Raw genomic sequence first — 16,121 nt, forward strand, 5'->3', positions numbered from 1 at the left:
GTAACCAGCTGCCACTCGGGTGGTGCCATCTTGACTATATCCCATATCTTTCTTATAATGTGTAGCCTATATATTGGAAATTACGACGGAGTATTAGGGCCACATTGAAGAACAAAAAATTCGGAGATTTCGAGAATGAAGTCATAATTGAGAAAAAATCATAATATTAGGCTACGAGAGTAAAGTCGAATTATGAGATTAAAGTCTTTATTTAATGAGATTGAAGTCATAATATTACGAGAATAAAGTCGTAGTTTTTTAAGGAAATAACCAACAACAAACAGAATATCAGATTGTCTTTCATGCCGTTCTAAGTAGCCTACTCAATTAGGTTCGGGAACCGGCACCGTGCCGGTGTTCTGACGATTTGGTTCTGTGTCAGTTGAAATGCGCTGTTTGTGACTCCGGGCCCAGCTCTGCCACTGATTGGCCAGTCTGACATCCTTCATAATACATAAAGAACGTTAGTGAAACACATAGGCCTCACAGAAACATGCGTTCGTTTGGGGACAAGTTAGTGGTCACGTTACTCGTTCCACAGGTGAAGGAGCCCGGACACATAGCCTACAGTAAATACACCGGTTGTAGGTAACTTTTAACATAGCCTACGTGAGTCTTTGTGACTCTTGACTCTTGTCCCCTAACTAACGCTTGTTAACGCTAACGATATTTTCACACGATTAAGTCACATCCCAACATTACAGCAGCCTACAAGCATGCTGAGTCAATAAATCAGCTCAGACACTGTTAGAAATGTAATATTTAGCCTAATAACATCATGCTACAGCAGTAATAACGTCAGCTTTAGTCAAATGGCTCGAGCTGACCCACTCTTAACAGTCTTCTTAGCCACCAAACGTTCACAAATCCAGCCGCGGCAGGCACATTAATATTACACTAAGCAAGGAGATATTAAAACAGTATGCACCGTATATATTTTGATCCATTTTATACTTCAGATTTATATTGTTTAGCATTAATTGGTGACAGAAAAGAACGAATTTCATTCTGCAGGGAAACACGTGTCCTTACTGTGCATATTGAATCTTGAATCTATGTTTTATGAAGACCCTTGTGTGCGCTCAGAGCTGTGGCACAAGTTACGCACCGAAATCTGGCGAAAAAAAAAATAATAATAAGATGAAAAGTAAGTAGGCTGTGTGTGACTAGCCTATGCACTGTTGAAGTGGTGGGTGATCGATGTGCCTGACATCGATTGATTTAGTTTCAGCACCGCGGTAGTGGCCAGCTCCTGTTAAGAGTTTCTTAACAGACTGCAGTTATTTTTATGTTATGTAATCTTTATTCACACTGTATTTATTAATTAAAACAACATATGTCATGTATTGTAGCTTAATTCCTACACAAATATGCCATGCCCACCTCTATTTATTTTTCACCCCTCTCTCCAGTTCTGCTGTATTAACACCGGGTTTAATATATTTTGCTTCCATCTCTCTGCCCTGCTCTACTCTACTTCAACGCTACTTAGCTCTCTCTTTACTCTACCAGTAGACTACCACATCCACCTGTTGCACAAAACGCACACAGCAGTGTTTCCCCTAGGATGGAGTTGTAGCAGCGGAGGTGAAGCACACGCATGAAAAATAATTTTCACATGCGTGAAACTTTTTTGTATGCTTGCAAAGCACAGCCTGCTGGGATGTTTCTATGTATCTACTGGCACCAGAAGGGCTCTTTAGGACTAAGTACATACAGTACATGTGTGCACAGTAATGAGCAGGTGAAATGTCTGTCTAGCTTACATATGAGGTGTCTCAAGATTTAGGAACATGCAATTGTACTGAATATAATAAAAGTAAAAAGTCACTTGACATGCTGCTGTTTTGTGCTATGACCTATTTAAGTGCTGGAAGTTGTTATTTACATGACAACGCCTGAACGCAACACAAGCTCAGCATGAGTGCTGTGCTGCGCTGCCGTGCTGCCAGCGTGTTTGTCTGTGCGTAACAGCAGTCTGTTGATGGTTATTTACACACTGTCCATAACAATAACTTTGTCAGCTGACAAACTGCACCGGGCTCGGGGTCAGGTTTGGTTAGGAAAATGCGGCCCGAGCTGCTCTAGCGTGATCACCTGTGTGTGTGGCGGAACTCCGCCGTGCGCGATACAGAGAGCAGAGGAGAATTGTTAACGAGTGACCATGTAGAGACAGAAATGACACGATGACGTAACACCATAAATATTATATTGTTATGTTATTATATGAAGCGTCCGTCGCGCAAAATAGTATCAATGGGGGCTGTGGGCAGGACATTGTTACACAGCTGTGCCTGTGACTTCAGGCAGAGAGACCGCTGCATCAGAGCAGAAGAGCACGTTTTAAAATACATTTATTTTATCAATTAGTTATTAACTTTTACTATTTTTAGCAACTTGCCCAATCAGGCAAGTGAGTTGTTAGTTTACATGCCCGACCGTGAGTTTTACTTGACCCGGGCAATCAGGCAATCCTTATTGTTGAGCCCTGAATTTGAAAGCTATTTCTCAAGACAAGTTCTGTAATTACCTTGTCCGCTTTCATTCTGTTTATATCTTAACAGGAGCTGGCCACTACCATGGTGCTGAAACTAAATCAATCGATGTCAGGCACATCAATCACCCACCACTTCATCAGCGCATGTCACACACAGCCTACTTATTTTTCGTCTTATTATTATTTTTCTTCCGCCAGATTTCGGTGCGTAACTTGTGCCACAGCTCTGAGCACACACAGGGTCTTCATAAAACATAGATTCAAGATTCAATATGCACAGTAAGGACACGCGTTTCCCTGCAGAATGAAATTCGTTCTTTTCTGTCACCAATTAATGCTAAACAATATAAATCTGAAGTATAAAATAGATCAAAATAGCCTATATATGGTGCGCACTGTTGTCCTTGCTTAGTGTAATACTCTGTCGTAATTTCCAATATATACACATTATAATAAAGATATGGGATATAGTCAAGATGGCACCACCCGAGCGGCAGTTGGTTACAGTAGTTCCGACCCCCCTTCGTGGATGTGCAGTATGTGTTTCTGAGCAAAGCAGTGGCTAATGTGGCACCTTTTCTGATCTCATAATTACGAGATCAGGATCTCATAATTATGAGATCCTGATCTCGTAATTATGAGATCTTTTCTGGTAATTATGAGAAAAGATCTCATAATTACGAGATCAGGATCTCATAATTACGAGATCAGGTGTCTAATTTTTTTTTATCCAGTGAATGCAATGCGCTTCCATACAGCACCACTGGTATGAAATGGAAGCTAATAGTCGTACCTGCCAAGGTCTCATTTCTTCACAGCATTTAATCCAAGGTGTCACAGTTCAAAACGTGATCTTGAACTCAATGCACCGCCAAAATACATCAATTGATTCACTAGATTTTTCTGTTTGTTGAAGTAAAATAGAATTGAAGTGAATCTCTTGAAATGAAATGACCAAAACTGTTTGAAAACTGTGTGTTCAAGCAGGATCCCATTGCTCATAATGAAAGGCTGTTTGAAAATTTAAAGCTCCCAGTGCTCCTGGAAAACACAATATGTCATTCTTCACAGTATGTCTGAGTCGAATGGACCCTGCTGCATGATCAGTATATAACTGTTGACACCATCTCTCAGGTTCTATAACTTCCAGTGTTTTCGTTCTTGTGACATGTGTTTCTTCCCACATATTTGAATATGTGTTGTGTGTCCACTGTGTGTGTGTGTGTGTGAGTTCTCCACCCGATTCGATTGTTCTTCCTTCTTGACTTTTTCTCCAGCTCTCCTTTGCTTTCCAAGCCATTTTGTTAGTGTGAGATGTTTCCTGCTTTGACACATCTCTCCTCATCTGAACTTCCATTCTGCTCAGAGCGACTGCTGCTTTAAGACTGAGTGATGCCAGTCTTCAGATTGATCCATTCACTCGATCAGCATTTAAATAGGATCGAGTTAGCACGCTGCTCTTTTCCTTTCTCTCACTGGATGGACTGTTAAGACCTCTAGGGCTCTCCCTGTACTCCATTTTCCCTCTTTTTCCCCTCCATTTCTTCTTATCTTTTATTATGATTTTGTTTCAAACTTCCCTTTTGCTCCTTTTTTGACCCCCATGCCCCTCCTTTTCTTTTTTTTCTGTGTAGCAAAAGAAAAAGAATGAGAAAACAGCAGCCAGCAGATTCAGCAGCTCTCCTAGTGTCAGGGCTCTGGAGGCAGCGGGTATGGGCGTGGGTGTGGCGGGTTCAGGAAGTGGGCAGTCCCCACAGCCCCCACCCCCGCCCCCAGCCCAGCCAAGCCGCCTAGAGCCCATCCCCAACTCCCCCCTTCACCATCTTGAACTCAACTCCAACAAACCTCTTCCCCCGCCGACCCCTCCCACCGAACCCAAGAAATTCATGAGGTGAGACCTTTTCAGCCCCGACGGGCAGCAGCTGGTCAGTCCACGCATCAATCATCCAATCACAGACCTCAGGTTAATTGGAAACTCCTGCTGGTTAAAAGCACTTTTGATGAGTTGACTCATAGACTGAGTCAGACCTTGAATGTAGAGACTGTATTTTAGGCCTTTTGTTCTTTGACAAAAGCCTTTAAAAAACACCAGAGCTCTGTTGTTTCTGGCTTTGAAAAGGTACAGTGGCATAATAACTGGTGTTTTACATTTTCATCCCTTCCAGCCAAGTCCGGCCTTTTCATAAACCACAAGGAGCATGAAATCATTGCCATGTCAAGCTTCAGAGTGTAAAATAGAAGTCAGAGCAAATGCTCTAATGTGATGTAAAAAGCCTAGCTAGCTTAAGTTCTGTTGTTAGGTCTGTCAAGCTTTGTATTCTTGTACAGTAGACCAAATTACTGTGACGTCACGCTAACATCAATCACTTCCAGGTTGATAACTCAGCTGCGGAGATTGACAAACTTATTTCTTTTGTCATTTTTAGCTTTAACTTTATTGTTTAAAGTTAGCGGTGGTCTCTGCTGTGCTCATTCTATGTACTGTGTTGCTTGCTAGCGTCTTTGATAAACCAATTCTCTGGGCACGGAAGCTAAGCAATTAGCCTACTAATGCGGATGAGGGCTGCAACAAAATGTATTTTAGCCACCTAAAAAAAAAAAACAATCAATCAATCAGTTTAAGTGTATGCTATATTTTAAATGTTTTCCCTGCTTTACCATTAACACTGATTGATAGAGGAAACAGTAGACCAGCAACTCCCGTGTTCTGCAAAGTAAAATTAGTGTTTTTGTCAGCGGAGCCTGGTGGTTTTGAGATAACAGCTTCAGTTCCCTGTCGGAGAGGGCTGTCTGACAGCAAGGTAAAGAAGATATTCTAAATACAGTGTACACTTAAACTGATACTGATTTTTTTTAGGTAGGCCTTTGTTTAGGTGACCAAAAACTAACCAACTGAGGCAGCTTTTGCCCATTTAATGTGCCTGACGCTGGGGTTTTCTACCCAGAAGCTATTCTGAAAAATAGACAAGCATTGCGATATGGTCCATGCAGCTTACAAATTCTTAGTCATTTTTTAATGGTTTCAGCCTGTAGTAGACAAACACGCTTCGATTTTGCCAGCAGCTGTTGCTAGCAGAGTTTATTAGCTGTAGCTAGCTAGCTAGCTAAGCTAACGTCAGTGCCATGAATTGGTTAATAATGTTGTCTTCATCTTCATTTCCCCGTCACAGAGCTGTCTGACAGCAATGTAAAGTGGTTAAGATATTCTAAATATAGTGTACATCAAAAGTGATATTGATTTTTTATTTTAGGTGGGCAAAATCTAACCAACTGAGGCAGCTTTTGCTCAGCGCCATTTTATGTGTCTGACGCAGGGGTTTTCTACCCAGAAGCTGTTCCAAAAATAAACAAACATTGAGATTCGGTCTATATTCACCTTACAATATTGATGGCAGACTTTCCACCTGAAATTCTTACCAATTTTGAAATGGTTTTAGTAGACAAAAACGCTTCAGTTTTGCTGGCTTAAATGACAGCTGTTGCTAGCAAACTAAGCTAACGTCAGCTGCATGGATTGGTTGAAAATGTCGTCCAGCTGACTGGTTTTAAAACAAAACCTGTTAGGAGGTCTTAAACATGCATTTGATGGCTACATACTATAAATGATATTGTGCTAATAGATTGAGGCTAACGCTAACATGTCTGAGGCAAAGCTGTAAATAAAGAAACAGCGATGTTTTGTAGTCTAGTCACTCCTTCTGTTGTAAGTATGATAAAGAAATGGCTTTTGGGAGAAGGACTAAGCAATGTGTTTGATAAATATTACACTTTCTCAGGTAACGACATTAGCTATGGTTTCAGGAATATAAACTTCCCCAAATCCACTGCAGCTGCTAATGTTAGCTTATTGTAGCATTCAGGGCCAGCAGGAAATACTACACAGTGGATGTGCTAGTCATGAACAGAGTTTTTTATGCTTAACTCCATAAAATAATGAAGTATGAAATGCCTTGTCTCAGGAAGTACCGCTGCATTACTACTGTAGGTAAGAAAGATAACCAGCCAGACATGCTAACCTGAGCAGATAAACAAATTGTTTAATGCATTCTTCGCAGTTTTATGCTCTTTTGGTTTTGGAAAGGGTAGAAATAAAAGAAACCAGCATCCAAACTACACTTGGAGTATTACTCACTATGATTGGACGATTGTGATTAAAACAGACTGGTGAATGACTGATCCTCATTTCAGATTAAAGGACACAACTGCATGTTTCCTGTAGCACATTTGAACTGAGAGACATCAGCAGCATCACAGGTGTTTTAATAACAGTGCTGAATATGTAGCGACTAACATGATAAGCAGAACATTAACACAAGAGTCCCGACTGAAGCTTCAGAGAATGGCCTTGGAATGCAAAAGGGGCATGTTTTTTTATTTTTTGTCCTCTCCACGTGTCCGTCAGTCTGAACATGTTAACTGTGTGCATGCCGACAGGGTTCCCTCCTCTGTTCAGGAAGTTATAAAACTTGCTGTTTATGTCTGTCGTGGCTTTCTGTTGTGCATTGTGTCATTTTGTGGTTCTTCATTCTCTCATCTTCATCTGAATTTCAGCATGTTGCACATGCTGCACTTTTTCTCCTCAACTCGAAATGGGATTTTGTACAAAGTGAACAAAACTATTTTGTTAACGTGAGTTTATAATGAAGTAGATATTGTCTTTTGCTATCATGAACTGTCCCCTCTGTGTGTGGTGGTGTTTTATTTTGAAAACGGCTTTACCTCTCAACTCTGTGGTCCAATAAATGCTCCTCTTGTTTCTCGATGATGGCTGTGGTTGGTCGCTGTGGTGTGAACTGATAGGATGATGAATTATGTAACATGCTTCTCACATGAATACATGCAGTCTGTGTATCGCATGCCAAGAAACTGTGTTTTTAGGCGCTGGTATGTAGGTTTACAGCATGTGTGAGCGTGTGTGTGTGTGTGTGTGTGTGTGTGTGTGCGTGTGCGTGTGTGTGAGCATGGTTATTTTTAATCTATCTTGCTGCATGTTTTAGCTGCTGTTTATGTAAAGAATGAGATGTGGTGGCTGCTTTGCAAAAGCTTTGGGACAAACCTGTTATTATGGGAAGGCAGGAGCACCAGCAGCTTAAACACACACACACACACACACACACACACAACAGAGCCAAGCAATGACAGTATGAGGTCAGATATTATAGATCTGCTTTGAAATGTTTTCAGACTCCATTAAATGATTCGTCTCTGCGCTCCTTGCACACTCTTTGTTCTTGACAAACATTTGTAGTTAGACTGATCTCTCTGCCTCGACTGCAATACTGAGCAGCAATTTGTAAATTTGACCCCTTTAAATCATTGGGTCCTTTAGGTATTTATATCTTTAAGAGGACTTGTATTATACAGCAGACCTCATCTAAGTGAACTTTTAACATGAGTCTGAACAAGAATATTTCAGTTTCTCAATGAATACTGAACAGTGAGTCAAACAGGGAAATTAATATGTAGAATAGTCTTTCATTCCCAACCTGAAAGTACTCTGTTACACCAACCACAGTCTGCTTTAGCAAAGCTCAGGCAGCAGATTTAAACAAGTTATCCTCTTATTACCTCCTCTTATTGTGTTTGTTTCAACAATAATGAATAAGATGAAAAACACTAACTTAATGTGCAGTGGTCCAGGTAGCAGTTTTCTGCCTGGGACATACACAAATGTCCAAACACTTATAAATTATAAAGCTCACTGTAACTGACATTTAGTTAATTAGGACTGATGAGACCATGATAGATGTAGAGGAGAGAGGAAACCTAGGCTGTTAAAATGTTTAGATTTTGCTCATTTTAATCAAACCTCAAACACTATATGTGTATCCCTTGTGTTGCGTACAGTGTGGTTTATACAGTCATGGTTCCCACAGACTACAGGGTGAATGAAACTGTATAAAAACATTTCCACTGATTACTGAAAATGCAGATTGAATCATGAGTTTTAAACACCTGTATTATTCCAGGAGTCAGACCAAAAACAAACATGCACAATTAAGTTGCAGCTTTAAAGGAACACTGAGCTTTTTGTAGGTCATCCTCTTCATAGGTCATATGTGCTACAAATAGTTTACAGTCTTCTTTATGTCTCTTAACATAGATGTTAAGAGACAGAAAGCCAATATAATTATCTTAAATCATGCAATGAGAAATTGTCGCAGCTTTAAAGTCCAACTGAAATAACATTTAGTCAAAAATTATGTTAACATGTTTTTTATTATTAAAAGGAAGAAAGAATTATCATTTTGTCTCAGCCGGCTAGAGGATGTGTATTGTTGTCTGTGTGTGATTGACAGCAGCTGGCAGTCTGTGCCGATGTTACAGTGTAGGGAACCAGAGAGTGTCAATGTTACACTGCAGAGAACCAGAGAGTGTTGGTGTTATACTGTAGGGAACAAGAGAGTGCAGGTGTTACACTGCAGGGAACCACAGAGTGTCGGTTTTACACTGTAGGGAACCAGCGAGTGTTGGTGTTACGCCGTAGGGAACCAGAGAGTGTTGGTGTTACGCCATAGGGAACCAGAGAGTGCTGCTGTTACACTGTAGGGAACAAGAGAGTGCAGATGTTACACTGCAGGGAACCAGAGAGTGTTGGTGTTACACTGTAGGGAATAAGAGAGTGCAGGTGTTACACTGTAGGGAACCAGGGAGTGTTGGTGTTACACCATAGGGAACCATAGAGTGCAGGTGTTAAACTGTAGGGAATTAAAGAGTGTAGGTGTTAAACTGTAGGGAACCAGAGTGTGGCAGTGTTATACTGTACTGTAGTAAATCAGAGAGTGCCGGTCTTACATTGTGGGGAACCTCAGAAATTTGGTGTTACACCACAGGGAACAAGGGAGTCCCAGTGTTACGCCGTTGGGAGAACGAGAGAGTGCTGGTTTTACACTGTAGAGAATGAAAGAATGCCAGTGTTACAGCATAGGGAACCAGAGAGTGTTGGTGTTACACCATAGGGAACCAGAGAGTGCAGGTGTTAAACTGTAGGGAATTAAAGAGTGTGGGTGTTAAACTGTAGGGAACCAGAATGTGGCAGTGTTATACTGTAGTAAATCAGAGAGTGCCTGTACACTGTTGGGAACCTGAGAAATTTGGTGTTACACTGCAGGAAACAAGGGAGTCCCAGTATTACACTGTAGGGAATCAGAGAGTGCCGGTGTTACACCTTAGAGAATGAAAGAATGCCAGTGTTACAGTGTAGGGAACCAGAGAGTGTTGGTGTTACACTGTAGGGAACCATGGAGTGCAGGTGTTAAACTGTAGAGAATGGGAGAGTATGGGTGTTAAACTGTAGGGAACCAGAGTGTGGCAGTGTTATACTGTAGGGAACCTGAGAAATGTGGTGTTACATCGCAGGGAACAAGAGAGTCCCAATGTTACACTGTAAGGAATCAGAGAATCTTGGGTTTACAGCGTAGGAAACCAGAGAGTGTTGCTGTTACACCGTAGGGAACCAGAGAGTGCAGGTGTTAAACTGTAGAGAATGAGAGAGTGTGGGTGTTAAACTGTAGGGAACCAGAGTGTGGCAGTGTTACACTGTACTGTAGTAAATCAGAGAGTGCCGGTCTTACATTGTGGGGAACCTCAGAAATTTGGTGTTACACCACAGGGAACAAGGGAGTCCCAGTGTTACGCCGTTGGGAGAACGAGAGAGTGCTGGTTTTACACTGTAGAGAATGAAAGAATGCCAGTGTTACAGCATAGGGAACCAGAGAGTGTTGGTGTTACACCATAGGGAACCAGAGAGTGCAGGTGTTAAACTGTAGGGAATTAAAGAGTGTGGGTGTTAAACTGTAGGGAACCAGAGTGTGGCAGTGTTATACTGTAGTAAATCAGAGAGTGCCTGTACACTGTTGGGAACCTGAGAAATTTGGTGTTACACTGCAGGGAACAAGGGAGTCCCAGTATTACACTGTAGGGAATCAGAGAGTGCCGGTGTTAAACTGTAGAGAATCGGTCTTACACTGTAGGGAACCTGAGAAATTTGATGTTAGAGAATGAAAGAATGCCAGTGTTACACTGTAGGGAGAACGAGAGAGCACCAGTGTTATACCCAGTGTTACACCATAGGGAACCATAGCCTACATGTCATGGGCAGACAGCATGTTGTCAGTGGTATTGAAGAGTAGGACCACACCAGCATCTCACCAACCTAAGTGATATTTGCAGGCTCTTTAATGTGCTGCAGCTAATTTACTATCTAACCTGCGCACTGACATTAATGGTGCACTTTTCCCCAGTGAATGTTTGTTTGTTTGTTTGTTAGCTTGTTCAACAAGCTTAGATGCAGAACAAGATGTGATCATGTTTTCAAGCTAGATAAGAAGATGGCTTGACAGGAGACAGGAAACCTAACCTGGGTTCTTAGTCAGTGTCTATGACTCTTGTGTTGTGTAGCAAGTTGATGTCTGGGCCAGTGTAACTGCTTAATGCCAGATTTGATTGGCTGTATCGAAGTAAGGTCTCCATATATGCAGACGGATACCACAACAAAGTTATGGTCAATTAATGCAAAACTAGAGGGGGGCATAAAATGAAACCAATAATGTAAATTCGTTCTTTTTGTTTTTTTATTCTCAAAGAAGAACATAGAACATGTGATCTTTCAGAGCAAAAATACACAGTTGAATTTCAGTTGGACCTTAATGTTGACTAGTGATTTCAGACAATATGGCAGTTATTCGAATTTGAACACAAATAACACACTAGGTGAAATGTTTCTTTACTAATCCTGATGGGTCTGTTGGGTCAGACAAACATAGGCAGTGTAACCTGTAGGATCTTATTACATCACATTATCATCACCTCTACTTTGATGCTCTCTTTTTGTCATCTCTCTCCTCTTCTTGCTTTTTCCTCTGATCGTGATTCATCATCTCATCCTCTGCCAATCTCTTTTCATGCCTTCTCCTTCACATTTCCTTTCCTGTATCCCTCAAATCAACATCAAAACACCTCTGCTCACATTTTCATTCACTTCTCTTCTTGCATTGGCCATCATCACAAACTACAGTTTCTGTAGCTACCTAAAATGATAGCCAAAAAACATTTGATGAGATGAATGTTGTTTTTTACTTCCTAATGCCCAGATGCAGTAGATAACACACACGTGCTCTTCATAAACTGTTATTTCATGAGTATTTTATATCAGTATAATTAATATGGATATAATCACTCATTGTTTTTAATAGATATGAACACTTTTGCCATTTTGCTGTTGTTCTGGCCCAACTTCCCCTCATGGATCAATAAAGTTTCTTCTTATTTTGCTCAAACATTCAGATTTGACTACCTCCTGTTGTCGGCATTAAAAGACAGAAAGATATTATCATTGAGAGAGATTTCGCTAATGCTATTTTCTAGTGGATAAAATGCTACAGTGGCAAAAATGGCTATTGTTGTATGGAAATGACTGTATATATTACAATTAATCTTTTATGAACTGAAGACAGAACCCTTTGATTCTGAATTTGGGACCATGTACAGTATAAACACGATTCATCATGCTGCACAAACACAAGAGAAGCTTTATGGAAAGTAATTGAGGCCTTCAAGCTTAGGAAACAACAACAAAAAAAAATGACCCCCGCCCCCACTGCCCCAAAATTTAAATATTACCCTGGAGTTATGGGACTGTTTGTTTAGGAAGAAGCCAATTAAGAAAGCAGAAGAAGCTCCAATAGGTGTTTGTTTTGATAGATGCAAACACTCAGCCTAATTAGTTCAAACTTTAAAGAACAACATGTTTTCCCCCTAAGGACATGAGTCAGGAAGGAGCAACAGCTTCGTCTGGTTGTGCAGATACCACTGGTGATTGACATTTTACTGTAAAAAACCCCCCACTATATTTCAAATAGTTTATGAGGTTTGATCGAGGTCGTGCAGTAAGATAATGTATTAGATGTACACACGCAGTTTCTTTTTTATGCTAAAACATTGTTAGGCCTATTACATGCCAAGGTTGGTGCAGGAAGTATTCAGATCTTTAACTTAAGTAAAAGTACTAATGATGTACTGTAAAAATACTCTATTATAAGTGAAAAAAGTAAATGTATGAACATTTAATATGGAAAATGTCAGTAGGTATGAGAGTATTAAAAGTAAAAGTACTCAGTGCATTGTATAAAACTTGAACTAATTTTATTTAGTCAAAAAAAAAAATACACAGTTTACTTTTGTTTTGTGTACTAACTGCAAAAACTGTTTATTATGACAGAATAAGTGCATACTGTATATAGCTGTAATGTATGGAATTGGGGACACAGCACAGCAGTGTGTCCCTACTCTACTCTCTCCCTGGATCTTGACAATGACTTTGCTGCCATCTTGTGGACAAAAAGTGTATTGCACCTTCATTTAAATCATCTTTTAACCTTTCAGATTAGTGTTAAAGACTGTAGCTAGTGATAGTAGAACAACAGACGCCTTAATTGCAAAAAAATGATCAGCTTATAGTAGGTTTTATGCCTGGTAAGCTTAAGTATGTTTCAGCCTTGCTCCTACCATTCAGTCAGGTGTAAGACTACTGAATCAACCTCTGGCTTCTTCCCTGACTTGTCTCTTTCTGTCTTTATTTTTGTTGTGGTGATTTTTTATTTTTTTTATTTTTTTTTTTTTTCTCCTGTTTGCGCTCTCCGTCCTGAAGCCCTCCTGAAACGAAGGACTCCGCCATCGACTCCCCGGACGCCCAGCGCCAGGAGTGGTTCGCTCAATACTTCTCCTTTTGATTGACCACAAACTTGCAAACACAAGGATTCAGCATGTCAACCAAACTTAAAAAAATGAAGAAAAATCACAGAAAAAAGAGAAAAAATTGTTAAAATTATTTGTTCTTTATTGTCATTGATCGGTTCGGGGATCAGTTCACTTTGAGTTCGGCCAACTGAGACTGTAATTATTGGTTTGAGAATTGATTCTCACAGAGAACTCGATGTCATTCACTTTGGTTAAAAAATAAATAAATTTAAAAAATGTAATGATTATCCACTTCCTGTTGTTGACTGAGGTGAAACTGAATTGAATCCGAACCCTGACCGTCAAATGTCATCACTCTGATCTGATTTGATTGTTTGATTATCTCTGATTGTTTCACTGTGGACGAGTTTCTCTCTTAGTACAGTGACAATGATCATCAGTATGTTTGATGTTAATTTTATTTATTTACTTCCTAACTTATTTTGCAGTTTCTCGGAACTAGAAAAAAATGAGTGGTGCATTATCATGCTGCTAATTGCCATTGTTGGACTACAGTAAGAAATATATATATAAAGAAATATACGGTAGGTTATTGTGCTCTCTCTGTACGTGGGCCCACTGCATACAGCATCTTAGACTAGGAGCGCTGATCTAAGACCAGTTTGCCTCCTCATTTATGGTGACATTTACATGGACCTGATCCTAGATCAGTTACACTGCTCTGATATGCTCCATGAATACAGGCTCTGATTTTAGGACGGCACCATCATGGCAAGTTTGTTACAGCTGCATAGAAGTTTCAGCAGATTTTGGTAGAATATTAAAACCTGTTTGTATGGTTGTCTGTCTCAACACAGATATAATGATGTCTCACCAATTTTAAAAACAAAAATAGCATATTTTATATTTATATTATAATGTGTATGCTTAATAAATAATTATTGTGACATTTACTGGTTTGTTTGTCAGTTATTTGAGTAAATCAGAGGTTTACATTTCATTTAATGTCACAGAGACGTTGCTTTGTAAGTGATGCAAAATTATATATGGAGGTTCATTGATGACAAAAATACATATATTACATTACAGTTTATAAATTTAACTATTACACCTGCCTACCACAGTATTATATAATGTATTTTATTTCTGTTTTTTAACCATTGCACTAGGTTATGTCTTTATGTCTTCGATTCTAATTAGATTTTACTTACGCGATTTTTTTTTTTTAAGATATTTGTATGACGCCATTCTACCTTCACTCGTGAACATGACCACATTTGCAGTGATGCGAGCACTGTGCCGGACCGTATGGTGAAAATGGAGCTGAGCTGGAAGGCAAAGCTTTCGATTTACTGGTCCATCTACGTCCCAACCCTCACCTATGGTCATGAGCTCTGGGTAGTGACCGAAAGAATGAGATTGTGGATACAAGCAGCCAAAATGAGTTTCCTCCATGGGGTGGCTGGGCTCAGCCTTAGAGATAGGGTGAGGAGCTCGGACATCCGGAGGGAGCTCAGAGTAGAGCCGCTGCTCTGTCATGTCGAAAGGGGCCAGTTGAGGTGGCTCAGGCATCTGATCACGATGCCTCCTTGGCGCCTCCCTTTAGAGGTGTCCTGGACACGTCCCACTGGTAGGAGGCCCTGGGGCAGACCCAGAAAACATTGGAGGCATTACTTATATCTGGCCTGGGAACACCTTAGGGTCCCCTGGACAAGCTAGAAAGCATTGCTGGGGAGAGGGACGTCTGGAGTACTTTGCTTGGCCTGCTGCCCTCACGAGATATGAGGTTGAAAATGGATGGATGAGGATTATTTGAGGGAGCCTGAAAACTTAGAATATCACCAACAACTGCTTCACTGTTACTGCTGTGCATATGACAATAAAAAACTTGAACCACAAACTTGATGCAGAACAAGTTTAAAATGTTCAATACGTGGCCAGTTACAAGTCTTTTTCTCAATATTTTCTCAGAGTAAGCTGAGAATGTGAGAAAGTGCTCACAAGCAGGATACAGTTAAAGTATTCCAGACAAATAAAAACAGCTGATGAGACACAGAAATAGTTTAACTTTTTACACATGTACAGTACAGGCCAAAAGTTTGGACACACCTTCTCATTCAATGCGTTTTCTTTATTTTCATGACTATTTACATTGTAGATTCTCACTGAAGGCATCAAAACTATGAATGAACACATGTGGAGTTATGTACTTAACAAAAAAAGGTGAAATAACTGAAAACATGTTTTATATTCTAGTTTCTTCAAAATAGCCACCCTTTGCTCTGATTACTGCTTTGCACACTCTTGGCATTCTCTCCATGAGCTTCAAGAGGTAGTCACCTGAAATGGTTTCCACTTCACAGGTGTGCCTTATCAGGGTTAATTAGTGGAATTTCTTGCTTTATCAATGGGGTTGGGACCATCAGTTGTGTTGTGCAGAAGTCAGGTTAATACACAGCCGACAGCCCTATTGGACAACTGTTAAAATTCATATTATGGCAAGAACCAATCAGCTAACTAAAGAAAAACCAGTGGCCATCATTACTTTAAGAAATGAAGGTCAGTCAGTCCGGAAAATTGCAAAAACTTTAAATGTGTCCCCAAGTGGAGTCGCAAAAACCATCAAGCGCTACAACGAAACTGGCACACATGAGGACCGACCCAGGAAAGGAAGACCAAGAGTCACCTCTGCTTCTGAGGATAAGTTCATCCGAGTCACCAGCCTCAGAAATCGCAAGTTAACAGCAGCTCAGATCAGAGACCAGATGAATGCCACACAGAGTTCTAGCAGCAGACCCATCTCTAGAACAACTGTTAAGAGGAGACTGCGCCAATCAGGCCTTCATGGTCAAATAGCTGCTAGGAAACCACTGCTAAGGAGAGGCAACAAGCAGAAGAGATTTGGTTGGGCCAAGAAACACAAGGA

The 16,121-nt window shown here is 40.4% G+C and overlaps 1 protein-coding gene across 2 annotated transcripts in view; it reads left to right on the forward strand.

Moving 5' to 3' along the window:
- The window catches only part of fam184ab (family with sequence similarity 184 member Ab), a 230,620-nt gene extending 216,476 nt beyond the window's left edge, over positions 1 to 14,144 (forward strand). Inside the window, exons 21-22 of one of the 2 annotated variants that reach the window (XM_033648786.2) lie at positions 4,132 to 4,388; positions 13,146 to 13,292. In XM_033648786.2, the coding sequence (XP_033504677.1) occupies positions 4,132 to 4,388; positions 13,146 to 13,227 (339 nt within the window). In that variant the 3' untranslated portion in view covers positions 13,228 to 13,292. Of the gene's footprint in view, positions 1 to 4,131; positions 4,389 to 13,145 lie in introns of both variants that reach the window. The other variant, XM_033648787.2, reaches the window with a different exon arrangement.
- The last annotated feature ends 1,977 nt before the right edge of the window (positions 14,145 to 16,121 follow it).

The sequence above is a fragment of the Epinephelus lanceolatus genome, chromosome 13, assembly GCF_041903045.1.
Source record: "Epinephelus lanceolatus isolate andai-2023 chromosome 13, ASM4190304v1, whole genome shotgun sequence".
Lineage (NCBI taxonomy): Eukaryota > Metazoa > Chordata > Actinopteri > Perciformes > Serranidae > Epinephelus > Epinephelus lanceolatus.